Below are 20,707 nucleotides of genomic sequence, written 5' to 3' on the forward strand. Positions count from 1 at the left end.
CCTCCCATGAAAAAGAGAGAGTGTCCACCTTCCAAGCCAGAGGGTGAGGAATCTTGGCACAAAAGAGAAGTTGTCTGTTTTGAGGGGAGGCAAAGAGGTCTAGATGTGGAGTACCCCACCGGTGAACGAGTTCCAGGAACACATCTCTGTGAAGCATACACTCATGGGATTGTGTCATGGATCTGCTTAATGCATCTGACACTGAGTTCTGAGCTGAGGGTAGGTACACAGCTCGCAGGGTTACTTTGTATTGGATAGACAATTCTCATGCCTTGAGTGCTAACCAGCAAAGTAGATATGATTTGGTGCCCTCTTGCTTGTTTATGTATCAGAGGACAATGGTATTGTCTGTAAAAATCTTCAGCGGACCTGGTAAGAAAATAGAATTACAGGTTTGCAAGGCCAGAATCAGAGCCCTCATCTCTCAGATGTTGATGTGCTCCCTCTGCTGAGAAGGAGATAAAGGACCCTGAACCTTCCTGCAAGCAAAGGTTGCTCCCCAATTTATGTCTGAGGTGTCTGTGAATAGCTGTTATGAAGGTTGGGGTGGAAGAAGAGGAAGATCCGGATTCTGAGAGAGCTGCTGAATCCACCAATGGAGCTCTGGTTTCAGGCAAGGGAGAAAGGGGACCAAGACATCTAAAGGATGAGCATGCTGAGACCATGTTGCCTTTAGTAACTGCTGAAATTTCCTCATGTGTAGCTTTGCAAAAGGCAGCATGGGAATTGTGGAGACCATGAATCCGAGAAATCTCAGAAATTCCCTGACTGAAATAGAAAGAAGTGGCAGAAGGCTATCCATTTAGGTTACAAGAGACGGAACCTTGTGTGTAGGGAGATAAACCATCATCAGATCTGTCCTGAACCTGCACCCTAAGAAAATGAGATCCTGAGATGGAGTCAGAGTGGATTTTTTGAAATTTATTATAAACCCTAAGCCTTGAAGAAAAAGAATGGCTTGAACATGGTTTTGTTTCAATTAATTCGAATTGTTGGCCAGAAAAGGGTCATCTAAATAGGGGCAAACTTGAACCCCTGGATCCTCAGGAAGGCAATGGCTGGAGCCAGGCACTTTATAAATACCCTTGGGCAGTGGAAAGACCAAAAGCCAAGGCAGAAAACTGAAAGTGCAAAGAACTCACAGAGAAATATAAGAATTTCCTGTACTGAGGATGAACGGGAATATGCAGGTAAGCATCTCTGAGATCCAGAGAAGCCGTGAAGGACTGAGGAGAGATCAGGGGAAAAAGAGTTTGCAGTGACAACATTTGAATGGGAGGCACTTCCAGGAAAGTGTTTAAGTGGGAGAGATCTAGAATGGGTCTCCAAGGACCATCCTTTCCTGGAACTAGAAACATTCTGGAGTAAAACCCTTTTCCTCTTTGTTCTAGATGTACAGTCTGAACGGTGACTTCAGAAAGAAGTTAAGCTAATAGCTGCAGGAACAGATGAAGTTGACAGGAAGGGGGATAAAGAATCCCCAGGAAAGGAGGTAGAGTCTTCCAAGTCATAAAGTACCCTTTTTTATGACAGAAAGAACCCAGGAGTCCTGAGTGATCTCCACCCAGGCTGGAAAGGAAAGAGAAAGGTGAAGAGAGAGAGGTTTGTGACTTGGAAGAAGGGAGTGGTTGTCACAGAGAGCTAGATCTGGCCTGAAAGGGCTGCTGAGATGGAGGAACAGGAGCAGCAGATTTTTATTGAGGAGGTCTTCTAGAAGACTTCTTCAACCTAGTACCAGAAGTAGAAGCAGAGGAAGATCGAGCAGGCCTCCTAGCAAAGGATACCTTCACAGGAAAGTTCCTATGGAATTTGGGAACTGGTGAGACAAGCATGTGTTTCAAATCTTGAAGTTCTTTACCTTTTTCCTGCAGAGATTTAAAGAGTTCTGCAGCAGATGAACCAAAAAGGCAGACTTATCTAGAAGAGCATCAAGCAACTTGGCCTTTATGTCATCAGCTAAAGACTGAAGCCTCATCCAAGAATGCCTTGTAAGGACAGATGCAGAAGCCGCAGCCCTGAAGCATGCCTCCACAGCATGATAGCTGCACTTAATTGAATGCCTAGCTACCTGAGAAGATGCAGACAAAAGAGAAAGAACCTGAGATTTAATCTCTTGAGTCTGGAAGCTGGGCCAAGGCCTGAGATACCTGAGAAAGCAAAGCTAAAGAAAATCTGGACAAGTGTGTCTGGTAATTAATGGCTCTAATAGCTAAGGTCGACAAACTGTATACCTTCTTCCCAGTCTCTCAAGAATCTTGCTTTATCAGAGGGAAGAAGCTTAGCAGAAGGTGATAAGCACTAAGATTTATCAGAGACAATGGAGACCACAGCTGGGTCAGCTGAGGGGCATTTACAGAGAAACTTACAGTCATCAGGGACTTTATTAAATCTATCAGGTCTCTTGGGAGCAGGAGCCTGGGAGTCAGGGGTTTTTGAAGAGGATGCAAAAGCATTCAGGAAAGCTGGAAGAACAGGAGGAACAGCAGAGGATGCAGGGACCTCTACTTGAAGCAGATCATCATAAAGCTTTTGTTCTTCAGAAATCTGGGAACAATCCCATTTGAAAAAAATGTCTGCATCTTATTAATAGTTTCCCCAAAAGAAAGGTCTTCCATAGGAGAATCTCCCCCATTAGACTCCTCCTCAGGAGAAGCATATTCCAATGGAGAAATGATCTGGGTGGAATATGCCAGGGAGTCTTCATCAGAGGAGGAATCCTCAGATTCAGAGGAAAGGGCCTGAAGACTCGGTAGCCTGCACAGAGGAAAAAACCTGAGGCACAGAAGCCTGCAGTGGAGAAGAAGTGAAGGCAGGAATAGGGATAGAAGAGGAAGGCCTCAAAGCCATCAAGGCCTTAATAAGACCCTGTAAGAAAGCATCCCAATCCAACTGAGGAGTGGAAGGGATGTTCTGATGTCTGCACTTTTGTTTCTTTTTAACATGTCTTTCCAAGAGAGGAGACAAGGAAGAGGAGCTGGACATAGGCCTAACATCTGGCTGATCCCTAGACAGAATGACAGAAGCATCACCAGAGACCTCCAGCAAAGCAAGCTGCGGTTCCCCCATGTTGCCCAAAATGGACCGCTGCATAGCCTCAGATGTGCTAGGATCAGTACCCTTGGTGGCTTCCCCAGAGGTACCCCCAAAGGAATGGACCCGACCTCTGAACGTATCACCGAGTCTTCACCGACCTCAAGGGGAATGTTGGAGGTGGAAGGTGCAGCTGAACAGGACTCAGGTTTCGGCTTACTCACCTTCCTCTTCAAACTCAGCTCAACCAAAGGACTCACAGAACCCTCCATCACATTTCTAGCCAAACGTTTCAGATATTGGTTCTCGAGATAAAGATTTAAGGCTGACAGATGGCTATGTAAGGTCTTTGGTATGAAGATCTGACAAACAGAACAGGAAAAGACAAAGATCATGACTATCTTTATGTGGAATCTGCCTTCTACACTTGCCCTTCATGGATGACATGAACAACAGCAAAAAGCAGTAGCAAAAATTAATTCCCCAATGGGGTACTTATGTGAAGATGGAGGCAATACAGATGTAATCTGACTGCAGACCGTACAGAAGAGTCAACCTTCTGAATGGCAGCGAAAAAGTTCTGAGGATGGTACATGTGGACATCCCTTTTATGGCTGACATTGTTAGAGCCTATGTGCGATGTCCCAAGTACTGGCAGTGGCTGTAAGTTTTTGTATAAAGGCCAGATGTTGGCTCTATGGGCGGAATACAACCCATATGTAAAGAATACTGCAACATTGAATAGAGGGACATCATTGGTTCCCTTAGTATCGTCTCATTCTTCCAGAAGTCACAAACAAAATGAAGAAAAATGAAAATGGAAAAAGCTGATGGAACACCACGGCAAGCACACAACTTCTTCATCAGATGTTTTTTTAAACAAGAAACATCTTTATTAAATTATCATGTATGACATAGGCCATGTTAGATTTATATAAATGAAAATAAACCATAGCAACACAATCTCAGTTGCAAACATTATACATTCCAAACTGTGCAACAACTGCAGCTGCAAACATTATGCATCACTTTTAACATATCCAGTCATTGTTAGTCAACCATTACACTGCTCATTCAAATCCTGCCTTCTTTTAAACCTCGTTCCTTCTTTGTATGTCATGATCCCACATTTCCCATTTTTCCTATGTAATTCACTCCTACCCCTTTCTAAAGATCCCAGTTCCAGTTGTTTTATCTCTGTTACTGTCTTCGCTACTTCTAGTAAAGTTGGTTTAGACTTTCATTTCCATCTTAATCTTTGAATGCAAAAATAATTAAATTTGGCAGCTACTATAGGGATAAAATTTAAAATTCACTTTTAAATTTTAACTGGAATAAGGAACAAAAGTATATTTGCTGATGTGATGACATGTAGAACTGCAGTAAGGAAAAAATCCAGAGCTGTAGCTGGGTCATCTGGTGCCTGGTGCTATTCCTCAATCTAGCACTCTTCGACGAGAAGTCCTTTATATTCTTATACTCCCCTTCTATATTCTTTTGGTTTGCTCAGTACATACATACATATATATATATATATATATATATATATATATATATATATATATGAGAGAAGTGTACAAGTTACTATGAATGAGTGCCACAGATTTATGTACTTGTTTTATGATTCTGTTTCATGTATTATTTTATGTTTCTGTTTTTATGATTATGTTTCCTGTATTATTATTATAACTATGGAGTTTTTCTCCCCTGGGCCTCCACTGAAATGAGGGTTCAATGCCAAGTCAGACTTTGGCAGGTACCAAGCACACAGAACGCATTACATGAGGCTCTAAGTCTGATTAATATATACATTGAATATTACAATAACAATAAGTTAGCTTCAATAATGTAAGTATATTGACCATTAAGCATGCTATCAAAGAACACTGCAATCCCAGAAATGTCCATTAAACTGTCTTGAAGCAAGACTGAAACAAATACAGAAGTTTTTCAGTTATAGATTTCATTGTTTTAATTCCATGGTGAAAGAGGGGAGCTTGGGTTGGAACCTTGCATAGTAAGGGGCTTTGTTCTAGAGTCTAGGATAAAAAAATATAGAAAAGCTTTACAAGCAACCTTTAGCTTGTTAGTGGGAATGATTAAAGGGAACAGAAAAGGGAAGGGGACCATTGATTTCAGAAAGGTTAAGACAACATGACGGTATGAGACAGAGTATCCAAAATCAGGTGCAAACTCATGCCCAAATATAAGTGGCTCTTCAATAGTCACACTGCTAACTGGACAAAAATACTGGGAGGGGATATACATCCCAAATCTGGACCCACCCATCTAACCCCAGACTCCACCAAACCAGCCTGCACACATCCAGAAACAGCAACAGATTAACTCTCTAACCGACAAGGACATAAAATACCAGACAGTAACCTAATAAGCCACTATAACAAAATTACAGAAGTTTATGTATCTATAGCCCACTACTCTGCAAATCTCTTCATAACTACAGATTACTGAAGATACAAAAATAATCCCACCAGGTTATAACATACTTAGACTAGATATAACCAGCAAAAAAGCAGGTGGAGTTGCTGTTTTCTTTAGAAATGTTTTAGATCTCTCCATTTCATATGATACTATACCCATTTTCAAAAGTTCTGAGCTTCTCATCTCACTCCTCAAACTGAATACTCACAAATCTCTAGCCATCATAGGTATATACATACCATCTGGTCACAACATCCCCATCCTGGAAGACATCCTCTCCTGCATCTCAGCCAGTATAACAATGGAAACCATCTTGCAAGGAGATGTTAACATAGACTGGCAAAAGACAGCCCTAGAAAATGCAAAATGGCTAAACGGCTTCTCCAAGTTGATCAAGACTTCAGCTAGAATTAACAAGGCCACATCTAAAGAACCCATCCTACACAGGATTCTAACATCTACCTCAAATAGTGTTACCAGAACTGGCACCTTACTCGGCAGACTAAGTGACCACCAGCTAAGCTGCATAATCAGATGCCCCAAACAGCCCCACAAGGTTTGTCACTATAACACAGTCAGAAACCTCAGTAATTTCAGTTAAGAAACTTTTACTTCCAACATACTCCAGATCAACACGGATCCACTTGAAACTACTCCCCTTGATGAACCAGTAGACACTTTAATACAGTATTTATAAGCATCCTGGCAGAACAAGCACCATTAAGAACCACAAGAGTTAAAAACAAAGCAACTCATGCAACTTAGAAATAAAGCATAGAAGTCATGGCTACAAACCAATTCTCCAACATCCCTGCAATTATATAGGCAGTTAAGGAAACGTAACAAACAATACATAAAAAAGGACAAAAAGTGTATTATGGCAATACGTAAAATTCATCATCAAACAATCAGAAAAAAACTCCTAGAAATCAGTAACTACATTGCTTAGTCTGGAAAATCAACCCAATCCAACCCATCCCAAGCAAATAATTCCCAAAGCATTGTTTCACAGTTTAACTCAAATTTTCTAAATACATTAAAGCCCTCCTAGGAAAACAAAACTATTACAAATCCAGCCACCCCACTCCAATCATTGAAGCCACAACAGACCTTCACATTCTCCAGTGCCAACATATACAATTAAAAAATATCTCTACACCCTTTAGAAAACAGCCACTGCCCCCGACCAGCTTCCATATGAATATCTCATACTCTAAGAATAACATATATATAATACTCCTCCATAAATATGGCTCATCAACCGAGCTCACAAACTAAAGACCAGTTGCTATCCTCTCACCCTTATCCAAAATCTTGGAAAAATGTTTTCACTGTCAACTTACTACATATATTACTTCTTATAACCTCCTCTTTCCCTTAGTGCATGGCTTCAGATCAAATAGCAGTACAACCACTGCCCTTGTAGGGATTACTGATATAATAAATCACAACAGAAATTCTTCTAATCTCAGCCATATTTCTGGATCTATCCAAAGCATTCAACACAGTTAGCAATTTTTCCTAATTAAACTTTCTTCCTATGGGAAATCCTGTTTCTCCATAGAAGCTTGGCAGGACAGCTCACAACTCCTCCTGACCCCCCCCCCCCCAAAAAAAAATATATTACTGTTCATCCCCCACTCTCTTTCCTCCCCAAAACACATTTAATATTCTGTTATCCAACAAGATAAATATAGAATTGATATCCCACACAAAACTAATAGCTGTGGTTATAGACAGCAACCTGAAATTTAATCCCCACCTTCAGCAAGCCATAAAAAAAGTAGGCTGCTTCTATAGAGTAAAACACTACCTTACTGACTCTACTAGATAAAACACAGACACTTATTTTATACTCCCCAACCTATTATATGCTCTCATATCCTAACCAATTTCAACTCCTCTCTATCAGACAAACTAGAACAATGCTACAATAATATAGCCAAATTTGCAACCAACCAACCAACGATATAGATCAAATCACTACCTCTCTCTTAAATAACTAAACTGTCTCAAACTAAATAATTGTCTGTGGTACTCATAATTAATTGCAACCTTCAAACTATTGCACAACTCTGAAAAATTCCCATCTCTTCTCTCTATCATTCAGCTTTACACTGCTAAGACACCTCTGTGCTTCACTGACAAATCTTCACTCTCCATAACTAAACCTAGGAACAATACAGAATACTCATTGCTAATAGCTGGAATACTATCCCACTCAACTTAAGAACAATCTGCAACCTGAAAGACTTTAAATGCCAACTAAAATAATACCTGACAGATAAATGGCTGTGCACCTCCACCACCCCTGGTTAAACTGGTACTAATATAACAATATGAATCCATGCTATAACGCTCTGTTGCACAAAACCTAATGTGCTATTATCAGAACTATACCCACCTCTAACATCTTATTTCCTTTATCTTCCTTCTGATGTTTTCCTTTATTTGGGCCGCTCTAACTATTTATCTTATTTACCCATGCCCAAGATTTTTAACAAGTCTTTATAGCAACATATATTCTTACATAAAACCTTACAATCTATGCATACTGATGATATTGCACTGCATACACCACCCTGTATTTAAAGAAAAATATATTCATATACAACCAATGTAACTGTTATTTTTAATTGAAATGTAAATGATGTTTCTGATGTCAAGGATGTTTGAATAATGTAACTGTTGCTTGTGAAAGAAACTGACTGCAAATGATGAAACAATGCAAATAATGTCCGTGATGTCTGTATAATGCAGTATTTTCCTGAGCCCCCACTGAAAAGGGGCACTGCTCAGTCATAATTTCCCAGTAAATAAATGCCAATAAATAAAAAATAAATAATTTAAACTTAGTAGCTTGCGCATTAAAAAGCAGGTGAGGGATAAGTTTTAATGGAACCAAGAGGAGGACTTCATCAGTGTATGAAATAATACATTAAATAATTATGTTATGATGTATGAAAAAGAAGGATGTTTCTTTTTAATAACTGCAGTTTATCAACTGATTAGGATAATAAGCTGATTAGCTAGGTTAGACAGTCGAAATGTGTTGACAGATTTATGTAGTTACCACAGACACTGTGTCTGTTGTAGGGGCAATATTTTCTGTTTCTTGGTCACCAAACATTTTTGTGTTGGGTGACAAGTACATCATTACTTGTCAAGTTTCAAGGTATATCATTGTACATTATTATTAAAAAATATCTATATTATGAGGCACTGTCTTCTCCATGGATTATCAGGGAAAAATCTCCTATCTTCATTTATCGAAAAACAGTTCTAAAATCGTATTAATTTGCATCTGCTTTATATGCATTTTAATTTACAAATGAAGATATTGTAATTTTAGGAAGGTGAAATGTTCTTTCTTTTTCCATCACTCATCTCATTGGGGTCCATTTGATTGTACCAGATTCACAGTGATTCCTGACCCTTAGCTGACTATCTATAAATATCCTGCATGACCTATGCAATCAATATTTCTTAGATCAATAAGAACTTCACTTAGTAGTTTACGTTCTTGATTCTATGGTTTGACATTCAAGTCTGCATGCAGATACATATTTTCTTAATGATATCTGTGTATTCAGCCATGTTGTAATTCACATTCCAGCATTATCATGGGTGACTCTTAAATTGAAGTCCACACAAAGCATGGATAATGCACCAAAAAATCCACTACATATTCCAAATTTACTTAATTCAGGTAATATTTCAAGGTACACAAATAAAAATGTTAAATTTAATGATACAATATGTGTATGTTACAATGGTTTTACTTTGTTCTTATGCATTTTTGGTGATGCAACAATTTTCATCATCATGTATTGACATGAAATTCGTGAATTCAGCAAGCTTTTCTCCATCGTCTTTTTCCTTTAGAATTGATTCAGACATGCCTGTAAAATAAATTTAAAGGCAATAAATATTCAGTTATTTTAAATATCAATACTTGTGAAAAATGGCAGTGTTCTGAATGTTATTATGCTGATGTTCTGAGACATTGTGCTCATCACTTAAATGTGAATGCTCCAAGTTGTTGTGTTGTTGTCAGCCAGGATGAAATCTCTAAGGCACATGTGTGTTTTCAGATGATTTTTTCTATCATATTAATCCTTGTAGCCCTGTCATGGAGTATACTTCATGCTGTATAGTGTGACACTGTGGGCACAGAAAGTAAAAATAATCTCTGCTCAGGGCATGGGAGTATTAAGCAGCAAAATAAGAGAAAAAACTCCATCTGCTATTGTCATTATACCTGACTTTTTTTGGCCTGAGCAAGATTTGACATATTCATTCATAAAGGTAGGTTACCTGTCTGATGAAGCTTTGCTGACAGACATATATACCTGTGTAGTTATCTATGTTAACGGACTTGTGTTACTGGATGGATTTCTTGAGAATCACTATTTGCTGTCCTGATCAATTTTGGAAGACTGGCGTACAATATGGCTAAAAATTTAAAACTGGGCTGGAGTGTGTCTATTTTACATAGAAACCTTGAATATATTGTAATGTGGATTTCAGCTTAGTACATATCTGAAGCGGTAGTTAGCTTTCATTTCTAAATGGTTCTCTGTATCATATTACATTATGTGTGACTTTCATTATATCACTGATGTCTGCTGCTGTTGTCAGTTTGGACATTTTGGCAACCCTCTGATCTTACTGTACTCAGATGTCAAGTTCTTTTCAGATATTTATTTGTTTAACTTATTTTTATTCTCATATCTATTCGTTTTCTCTATTTATGTTCAGTTAAATTCAAATGCAACTGTTAATAGACCAAGTAGGGCTCATAACTTATAAACTAGAGTTTCAAGTAGAACTGACCAGAGATCTGAACTATATGTATTTTTAAATGCTTTCTCAGCTCAAATGCATTACTTCATTTTTACAGCTTTATTTTCTCAAAACTTATTTAAACCTTTTGTTGTTTTCATTAACATCAGTTTTAGTCATTTAGGTTTGAATTTAGTTATATTTGTATTAACTCAAATATTAAGTTTAACATTTTTTGAGATAAATTGCTCATATATCTTTGTCTATAAATATATTTATGTTTCATGAAGGCCAATGCTTTTTTTTCCGAAAGAATATTATCAAGAATTAGCAATGCACATATCTGTGAGGGGGAGGGGCTGCCCCCACACACCCATGTAGTTGGAGACCCCTGCAATTCCTTTAATTATAATAAGCTGATCAACTGCAGGCTTGCTGTGTTTCAAGGAAAGAATACAGTGATTCTGGAACATGTGTTAGATAAACAATCAACTTAGGCAAACTAGAATTTAAAGATCTGGTCTTTCCGAAACCATACATATCCCCTCTATACCACTGAGTATCTACTTTTTTACTTATGCCTTTAAAAGCAGTTTTGATTATAGCACACTGATAAACGTTGATTGATCTTTATCCTCTGACTTAGTTAAATGTTCATAGGATCATAGGAGGTTACTAGGCTGTCGACCTGTCATTTCAAGCCTAGCCATTTTATCTCAATGTAACACCATAGATACTCCAGTCAATACCCAGGATTGTATTTAGTAATGACTGCCCATGTCCAGGAGGGCTGTTGGTGCCATCCCCTATAAGAATTTATGGTGCCCCATCCACTTGTTCAGGTTCCTTTTAAACAGTGCCATGCAATTGCTCTGCTTCACATGAATTGGCAGCGTATTCCAAAAACGTGTCAGTCACTGGGAAACAAATCTATCCCTCCAGCACGTCATATTCTTGTCACAGGCCATATTTAGGTCTCTGGAATGGGTAGCTCTAGTCCTGTTTGATTTACAGATGTGCAGCAAATGCATTAGGTTTGGGTTGGAGATTGCTCTGTAAGCCAGGCATTAAGTCTCCCAAAGAAGTCTATACGATATTGAATATAGTGACAGGGACTTTAGTCGGTCTGTGTAAGGCACATGCTGAAATTACTTGAGCTTCTTAGTTAGAAACTTCTGAGGTATCTCCAATTGCTGTTGTTACACTTGAACATGGGCCTGATTAGTGACGAGTATAGAGGGGTTATAACCTCTTTTGCTTTAGAGGTGGTGCCTTTGCTAATCAAGCGTGCTATGTAGAAAGCCTTCCTTACTACAGTAGACATATAGTGGTCAAAGTTAAGGTCGCACTCTACTTGTGATCCCAGATTTCTTACCACTTCATAGGTGCAGAGGGTAGTGTTGTTAATTTGATAGTGTGAAGGGGCATTGTTTTTACCAAAGGGAATAATGATGCATTTCCTTGCATTCAGTTTGAGGCCATGATTAAGACACCAGTTGTTGGTCTGCATAACACCCTCCTGAAGTACACTGATATCATTTGGGGATTCAATAACTGCACCCAGTTTGCAGTCGTTTGCAAACCTGGTCAGCCATAGCCCTTTAGTTTTGGCCTGAACATCTCAGACATATATACCAAACAGTAGGGGGCCCAGCACTGACCCTTGTGGCATCCCGCTGTTGACAGGTCTGCTGGCTGATGTGGAGTCATCCACTTTGATAGTGTGCGACTGGTTTGTGAGTCAGTTGGCAACCCATCATATTGACAAAGGGGTTTACATTCAGTTTGCTAAGTTTATTGTTAATGCCTGAGTGTGGGATTGCGTCAAAGGCCTTTGCCAAGTCCAGGTATGCTGGGTGCACAGATTTGCCCTCATCAATGGGCCTAGTCACATTTCTTAAGAAATCCAAAAGGTTTAACAGGCAAGATCTGCCCTTGATGAAGCCAAACTGGGTCAGATCCAGGTTTGGAGGTCACCTATGTCTTTATTTTTGAGTTCCATGATGATATGTTTCATGGCTTTACAGATGAGGCAGGTCAGATGTATGGGTCTATAATTCCTTGGGTCTGTTGCTAAGCCACCTTTGTGGAGGGAATGAGTGGCCCATTCCCATAGCAGGAGATGAACACGGGCAGCATGGGTGAAAACCAGGAATCCTAACTGCTAGTTACAATTCTATACTCTCTACTACATTATAATCCTTCTACACCATTTTATTTATTTATCCTACCCTACAGTAGAAATGATTTCTCAAAACTGTATTTATATAATATTGCTCTTTTTGTAATTTCTAACATTATGTAGCCTGCTTCTACATACTTCTTATCAGTGGTCTGCCTCCCACCATACCTCTCAACCTCTTAGTGCAAGAAATCTGGACAAAGCTTGACAAAATGGAGGGACAAAGTTCCAAAAATAGGTACAGATTTTAAATATTGCTCTTATAAACTTAGAAAGTTTCTAGAGTAATAGAGTTTGTGTTAACATACATTTTCTGAAGGATTTGAAGTCTGAAACTCAAATGTAAGTTGTTATTTAGTACTTCGATCCTCAGATCATCCCAATGATTTGCCCGAAAGCCACACATTTTATGAGCAATAGACCAAAAATATGCGGCAAAAATCTGGACATTCTGCGAAAATCTGGACAGTTGAGAGGTATTCCCCTCCAACACACACACACACACACACACACACACACACACACACACACACACACACACACACACACACACACACACACACACTTTCCATGGTCTTCTATAAGTTGCCAACTTATCTTTGTCGTGCATGCACAGATCTAGCCAGGTAAAGTTCTGTGTTCTTATGATCTGTTCTTTAAAAATGTAATTTTGCTGCATTCTTATGATCCGTTCTTTAAAAATGTAATTTTGTTGCTGTGAAGTATATTAGCAGCAAAAAGCTGCATACTTTATCTGGTTTCGCTTCTATATCTTCATTCATGTTTGTTGTCACCCCCTTCTCAAATTGATCTTATTTTCTAAGTATTTCATGTATTTCTCCATAGAGTTTCTACAGCTGTATATCTCATTCATTAATATGGTCAAGAATAATTAAAAAAAGGAGTGCAAAGGGAAGGGTGTAGTTTGCTTATTAATACTGGTTTCTTAGCAGTTATGGTAAAAGGATTTGTTTTAAGAATGCATTCTGTGTTTAAAATTGGTTTCCCTTTCAAAACCCTTTTTTATCTAAAGTTGTGAAAGGGGCAAGCAACACTATATTACAGCTGTAAGTATAGTTGTTCAAGGTATTTTATCTATATTACATAAATTAAAGGAATACCATGTTCAGAAACTGGAAAATAAATTTCTTATCTTCCTTTGACATAGTATACCATGGTAAGGTCCCTGCAGTAAGCCGACTCTGCAGCTTAGAGATTTTGGCCTTGAATATGCCCCAGATGGTCCGTGTTTGATTAACAGCTTGGGCAGTCTAGCACCTATCTCTAGAAGCATGAGAGTGACTGATGCTGATTTGCCCATCCTGATTTTAGGCTGTTGGTAGGAAGGTCAGGTGGTACAGCTCTTGCAATCTGGGACACAGAAAGTGAGCCCACCTGGAAATGTGCCCACTGACACACCAAACTCTTGGACAATATATATGTGCCCGGGGGGAGGGATTAGCCCTTAAGGAAGAAAACACTCCCTTGGCATACCTCTCAACTGTCTAGATTTTTGCCTCTTAGCTTTGGTCCATTTTTCATAAAATTGTAGTTTTCTAACAAGTTAGTGGCAACTCATTAAGGACTGAAGTTAGAAACTGACAGGCATTTGAGTTTCAGACTTCATACCATTCAGAAAATCCATGTTAATGCAACACCTGTTATTCTATCAACTTTCTAAGTTTGTAAGAGCAATATTTAAAAAGTGACCCTATTTTAGGACCTTTGCCCCACTTTTACTTATGGCTTTGTCCAGAATTCTTGCTCTAAGAGGTTGAGAGGTATGTCCCTCGGCAGCAATGTGAAACTGTCCCGGGATGCCTTGATCTTATTATTGGCCCCAAACATGGTTCAAGTGAGTCTGGGGGAAGACAGGCCAGTTTGCTAGACCTGGTGCATGAAGGAGAAGCACTAGAGTAGCTGGTGATCTCTGTGATGGAGACAACAAAATGGCCCATTCAGTCTGAGATCACTGACTATTGAGTATGTTCTTTTCTCGCACCTTTATCTTAGAGGTCAGTTCATTTTAATCTCAGTGATGACTTTTAAAGTAAAAGATATTTGGAGGTGTGTCAGCTACTTGCTTGCATGCAGTTTCTGTGTGTGGCTTTACTTCATATTTTAGTACTTTTTGAAAACTAATAAACTTTAATTGTTCAGAGCTGTCCCACTATTTATGTGAGACTGCTTTACATTATTAGTGGAGTTTTTCCACTTTCCCCATTCCATTGTCTTGTGACCATGGAGTTGGTGTTCATAAGAATTGGGGGGACTTGTAACTTTCTCCCCAAAATTCACATTTCTGTTTTTTTTTCCCCAAGTTGCACTTCTCACAGTTTATGAAAGCTGACATAATTTAGCTCATATTCTAGAAATTCCATGTAACAAAGGTAAAACATGAGGGTGCAGGTCCTTGTATGGGGTAAGGTTGTAGTCACTTGCAAAGAAAATATTTCTCTCAGTGGATATATTTCTGATCAGTGAACCATCCCTAAATGTCATAAGCAGTTTGTAAGCTTTATAAAAAATCTTATTCAAATTCATGTCAAAACAGCATAGAACATCATTATGTATGTATGTAAACTGCATCAAGCATACCCTACACACGTTTAGATAAATAATGATGCAGTGTCACTATGATACATCTACAAGTATTTTAAGTTTCTAAACAAGATGGTAGAAGTCTCTGGAAATTAAGTGTTCTAACTGGTAAAATAAGTTAAAACTACAATAATTTTAAGCAGTTGCAAAGGCACTAGATTTAAAACATGAAAACTACAGGCATGATATGTGTTCACACATGAAACATGCATGCTTTCTCAAAGTGATACTTTCACAAAATGTTTACCTTGTGCATGAAGTTTCTGGCTTACTTTTGCTGGTTTCCTTTTGTTACTCGCTCTGGGAGCAGCTTCAGGTGACACCCTAAAAGAATAAATGTGTACATACAGTCTTCTGGTGTAACATAACCCATTAACATTTTATTTGATTTGAATCTCGTAATTCCTAAAGAGCTGTGATTTTCTTCTAGCACCACAATATCAACATCTCGGAGTCCTCAGAGGCTATTACTTTTTGTTTATTTTTAACATTTTAACTTCAAGTTTATTGAAAAATTATTTCACAAACGTTTTTTCATGTCCAAGTATTATCTAAGGTGAGGATTTCTGAATCACCTCCTTGCTACATACTAGAAGGCATGCCTCTCTGTTTCTTAGCACAAGAAATCTGGACAAAGCCAGAAATAATGGGGGGACAAGCTTCAAAAACAGGGACAGATTTTAAATATTGCTCCTGTAAACTTCGGAAGTTGCTAGAATAACATGATTTGCATTAGTATACATTTTCTGAAGGTTAAGAAGTCCGAAACTCAAATGTCTGCCATTGTTTAGTGATTTCAGTCCTCAACAATTTGCCCCTAAACACAAATTTTATGAGGAACATACCAAAATATGCAAAACTTCTGAACAGCTGAGAGGTATGCTAGAAGGTATGGGAAGGCCATTTGATACAGGTGCACATCATGGCAGCATGTGCACCCTACAGTGACAGAGCACTAGAGCTGCAATAGCAGCAGTACAATAAAAAGGAACTTTGCACAGTGTGCAATGCAAATTTAGGTATTGCACCTGATGTGTGTATAGCACAATGAATGTGCAGACAGGCATACAGTACAGACCAGGGGCATACTGATGGGCAACTAGTACAGATGCAAACTACTGACACTACATCATCATCTCATACATCATTCCCACAGTTAAGACATACTGGCTGCCATGCTATACTTCCAGTACTGTTACCAGAACCTTAGGCACGGCAATAAACACAGTGAGGGTATACAACACAACTACCTATGTGGCTGCAACAGCATAGTGCCTTGTTAGGGGACTTTGTGGATGAGTAACATGTGGAACAAATGAGGTCTCAAATTGTTGTAATATGTAGCTCCAAAGGGGCCACTGTGAATGGTATGCAGAGAGGAGACGTGCAGCTGAGACATGGTTACATTTACAAACCTCATTTAAGATTCTTAAATACCAGCTCAGTTAGTATCTCATTATATTGTAAAGGGTGGCTGATTTTACCACATGGCTACACTACACAGCTTTACTATGCTGCATACAAGAAAGGACAGGATGCAGCTGACTAGCAGAGCTGCTAATCACTAGAAGCATCAGAGCCTGGTATGTGTGGGAATAATATTCCTGAAAATTGCCAGATTGGGGTATCTGTGCTTGTGCATATGAATGTACAGAAGGTTTGTGTATATGTACAAATTCTTTTCATTTATTTGTTAAATGGGAAAATCAGACTGGACATAATCCATTTTCAGTATAGGCCTGGGGGAGTATCATTATATATACACAAATCAACAGTATGAAATAAACAATATATAGTGAATTTACAAGTAAGTAGCTTAAGGTTTCAAAACTAAAGTCAGAAATACTAGTGGAAAAAGTAGAAAAGTCAAACTTTTAGTGTTTGACAAAGGACTAGAATAGTTATCGTCAGTTTAAAACAGGAGTGTTTAGTTTTAAATTCCATTACCTAACCATGTTAATGACTATACAAATAGCAAATCTACACTTAGCAATAGGGGACACATAATATGTGATGGGTTCCTACTCTGGGCCAGCAATCAAGGAGACTCAATCCTCATCACTGACTCCAGTGAGGGACTGTCACTAATAGCAAAGATGGATTCACACAGTGTTTTCAGATGCAGCTCCCTGCACCAAGCTCAATTCCCTTAAGAGTACACAGGGTGCACACTCCAGACCAGGGGCTGGACTCTCTTTCCCTCTGCAGACCCACATAAAACGCCACACTGACCACTTTGGAGCTGTGTCCCTGTTCCCAGTAGCTGACACACAAACTTGGATATTTGATAAGTTATTCACACTTCGAAGGGTCCTTCCCAAAATGCCTGCAGCTTATTGTGTCTGACAGGAATGAGCACCATAACCTGCTGTCCCACAGCATACTCTTGGGCTTGAGCATTGCTGTCATACCAGACCTTTTTCTGCTGCTGGGCTCCTGGCAGGTTCTCCTAGGCCAAGCCCATGAGCTCCCTAAGGCTTGTCCTGAAGTTTAGGACATATGCCACAACAGACTCCTTGTGGAATTCACAATCACCGTCCCACTCATCACAAATCAAATCTAAAGGGCCCCTCACCCTATGCCCATGCAGCAACTCAAAAGGTGAAAAACACGTGAAGTCCTGGGAAACCTCTCTGTATGTAAACAGCAAATGGGGAAAATATTTGTCCCACTCTCTCTTAAACTGGTCTGCAAATGCCCATAGCATGGTTTTTAGTGTAGAGTTTAACCTCTCCATGAGGCCATTAGTCAGGGGTGGTAGAGGTGGTTTTTATTGTATATACAATAATATATGTAACATATAGTTATAGATAATCATATATATATATATATATATATATATATGTAGATAGATATATATATGGGTCCTATTTGTTTTGTAGACAGTATGGTTCATCAAACCGTACTTTGCCGAAATTACTTTAGCGAAAGTGTATTTTGTCAAAAATGAACTTTCGCTAAAGAAAAAAAAAAAGATCCCATTTGCATGTGGCATTAGTTGTACATCAACGTATACTGTTGATGTACAACTAAGGAAACTCTTGTTGAGATCATAGTACAGTGACGATAAGGGAATATTCCCTTTTCCCCACTGTAGTGCGATCTCGGAGTGAGAATATTAAAGTAGGGGAGTGCAGGGGGGCTTGCCCCACTGCATAGTAATGTGTAGTGTGTTATTTATTTATTTATTTTTATTTAGTTCTTATTTTTTTATTCTGCGAAAGTGCATTTTCGATGGAATGCACTTTTGCAGAAGTAAGTTTGACAAAGTACGGTTTGATGAACCATACTTTCGATTTAACAACGTAGACCCATATATATATATATATATATATATATATATATATATATATATAAGTCTAGATATAGATATGTGTATGTTTAACCTCTCTACAAGACCATTAGTTGGTGGTGGTTTTTATTGTATATATTTATATACAGTTGTTTGTGTGTGTGTGTGTGTGTGTGTGTTTGTGTGTGTGTGTGTGTGTATGTATAACAAAATGACAAGTAAACCAGTGACTGCAAACTGATTGTCTCGTATTGCGTAACCAAGGAATCCAAATAATTCTGCAAGAGAGGATAGTCCGTTTACTCTGGTAGGCGTGTTTGTGTTTTTGTTTTGTAATTATAACTACTGTTCTTTCTTGGACAATAGGGTTTGACAGTTGCACCTATATTTTTGTGTTTACGTATATCTGAACATAAAAATTAAACAAAATATAAATTAGTAAATAAACTTAATAGAAATTGTACTGTGCTAACTACTAGATACCCAACAAAACCCTAAAACTCCCAAGATAAAATAAATAAATAAGTGATCCATACTAGAAATGCATCAATTGCCTTTTGCAAAAATGTATGAAAGCTACATTACAATAATTAATTAATTAATAATAATAATAATAATAATAATAATAATACACTAAAATCCTTACAAAAACAAGTAAAGAAGACACAGGTTATTCTGACATACTTAGGCCCCTGAAGACACCTCCAAAGTTAGAGATAAAGCTCAGGACACACTGTTGACCACACCACCACCTCCCAAGTCCAGTTAGATCCTCATCCTACCTAAAACCAAGAATCATTTAAAGTAAAATAGGAAAAAGCTAAAATTAAAATAAGAAATAGCTTAACGTAACTGGTCTATGAAATCCTGTATGGCTATGGCATTCCATAAAAAACAAAGAAAGATAGCAACCTGAAGTAACCTAGATTTTCTCCCCCTATCTCATTCACAGAATATTAATTCCTATACTAGTATGTATCTGTGTGCTAAATATAGTACAATAAAACACTCCTTTGAAATCAATGGAAAACAGTTAAAGCTACACATGAAAAATGGATGAATTAAATATATGGAGGCACTGGATGTAATAAATGAAATAAGTGGTACTCTTGGGGTTGTTCCCTCCCACACAGGAGTCATCACCCCCCCCCCGAGAAGCAGACATAAATGGCCCTGGTAATCCAATGTTTACTGCAGCAGTTTATGGAAACTGAGGTGAATGTGGCTGACCTCCTCTGCCACAACTGGAGCTACATATGGGAGACTCAGGGGCAAGAAAAATAAGACCCACATGTGCCATGCACACCACTGCAGTTGTATACTGGAATGATATACAACATATACACAACTACTGCCTGGAGAGTTGCTCCTGCCTTCTGCAGTCAATCATGTCAGTATTTTAGTAGGAAAAAAATTACAGTACAACTATGGCTGCATCCATTATAGGTTCATAGGTGTTTACTAGGCTAATGACCACAAGGGTCTTTTTAAGCCTAGCCATGCATCCCAAATCTCTGACAAGTTCTGATACCCTTGATAAATGTAAGCATGGTCCTGGGAGATGAACCATTTGCAGGTTATCTGTTTGCATCACAGACATAGGTACCAAACCAGGGATGAATTCCCAGTTTCCCATCCAATTGTTCAAGTTGCACTTGAATTGGATTAGGGAGGAACTCTGCTTCACATGGATGGGGGGCATGTTCCATAGACGGAGTAGTCTCTGGGATACATACCTATCTCTCTAGTAGGTCCTGTTTATATCACAGACAAGGTTTATGTCTTTAGAATGGGAAATTCTGGTACTGTTTGTTTTGTGGATATGCAGGAGGTCCATCAGATGGGGTCTGACAATGCCCTATATGCCAGGCATAGATCTCCCCTCAAAAGCCTGTAGGAGACAGAATACAGGGATAGGGCCTTGAGGGGGTCTGCATAGGACATATTACTTATGCCCTGTATTCTTTTAGTGAGGAACCTATGTGGACATTCCAGTTGTTGGATATGCCTGGTTAGGTACATACCAAAGGGGGCATTGTACTCAATGATAGTTAAACCTTAAACATCTCACTCTGCTCCACTTTGGTTAGGTCTCACTCTGTATACTGTTTGCAGTTCTGGAGACCATACAAGAAAAGAGGCATCAGAGTATTGGAAGAATTTAACAGGTAAATCACCAGAAAGATGTGTGAGATGACAGGGAAAGGTTATGACCACAGACCAGATGAGGGAGGAGGAATATGATACAGGTTTGCCCCTATCGAGGAGATGTAAATAGAACATCCTGAAGAGGAAGGTCATAAGGAGAAAGATGAAACATATTCAGCTGATTGTAGGAATTACTTATACCCTGAATCCATGTCTAAAAACACTTC

At 38.7% G+C, this 20,707-nt stretch overlaps 1 protein-coding gene across 1 annotated transcript in view; it reads right to left on the reverse strand.

Annotated features, from left to right (window-relative positions):
• Positions 1–9,167: 9,167 nt before the first annotated feature.
• The window catches only part of FAM216A (family with sequence similarity 216 member A), a 93,970-nt gene continuing 82,430 nt past the window's right edge, over positions 9,168–20,707 (reverse strand). Inside the window, exons 6-7 of the mRNA XM_044068643.1 lie at positions 15,288–15,364; positions 9,168–9,374 (exon numbers count right to left, since the gene is read on the reverse strand). Coding sequence (XP_043924578.1) covers positions 9,262–9,374; positions 15,288–15,364 — 190 coding nt within the window. The 3' untranslated portion in view covers positions 9,168–9,261. The remainder of the gene's footprint in view (positions 9,375–15,287; positions 15,365–20,707) is intronic.

This window comes from Protopterus annectens, chromosome 4.part0 (genome assembly GCF_019279795.1).
Source record: "Protopterus annectens isolate FY-2018-M chromosome 4.part0, PAN1.0, whole genome shotgun sequence".
NCBI classification, from domain to species: domain Eukaryota; kingdom Metazoa; phylum Chordata; order Ceratodontiformes; family Protopteridae; genus Protopterus; species Protopterus annectens.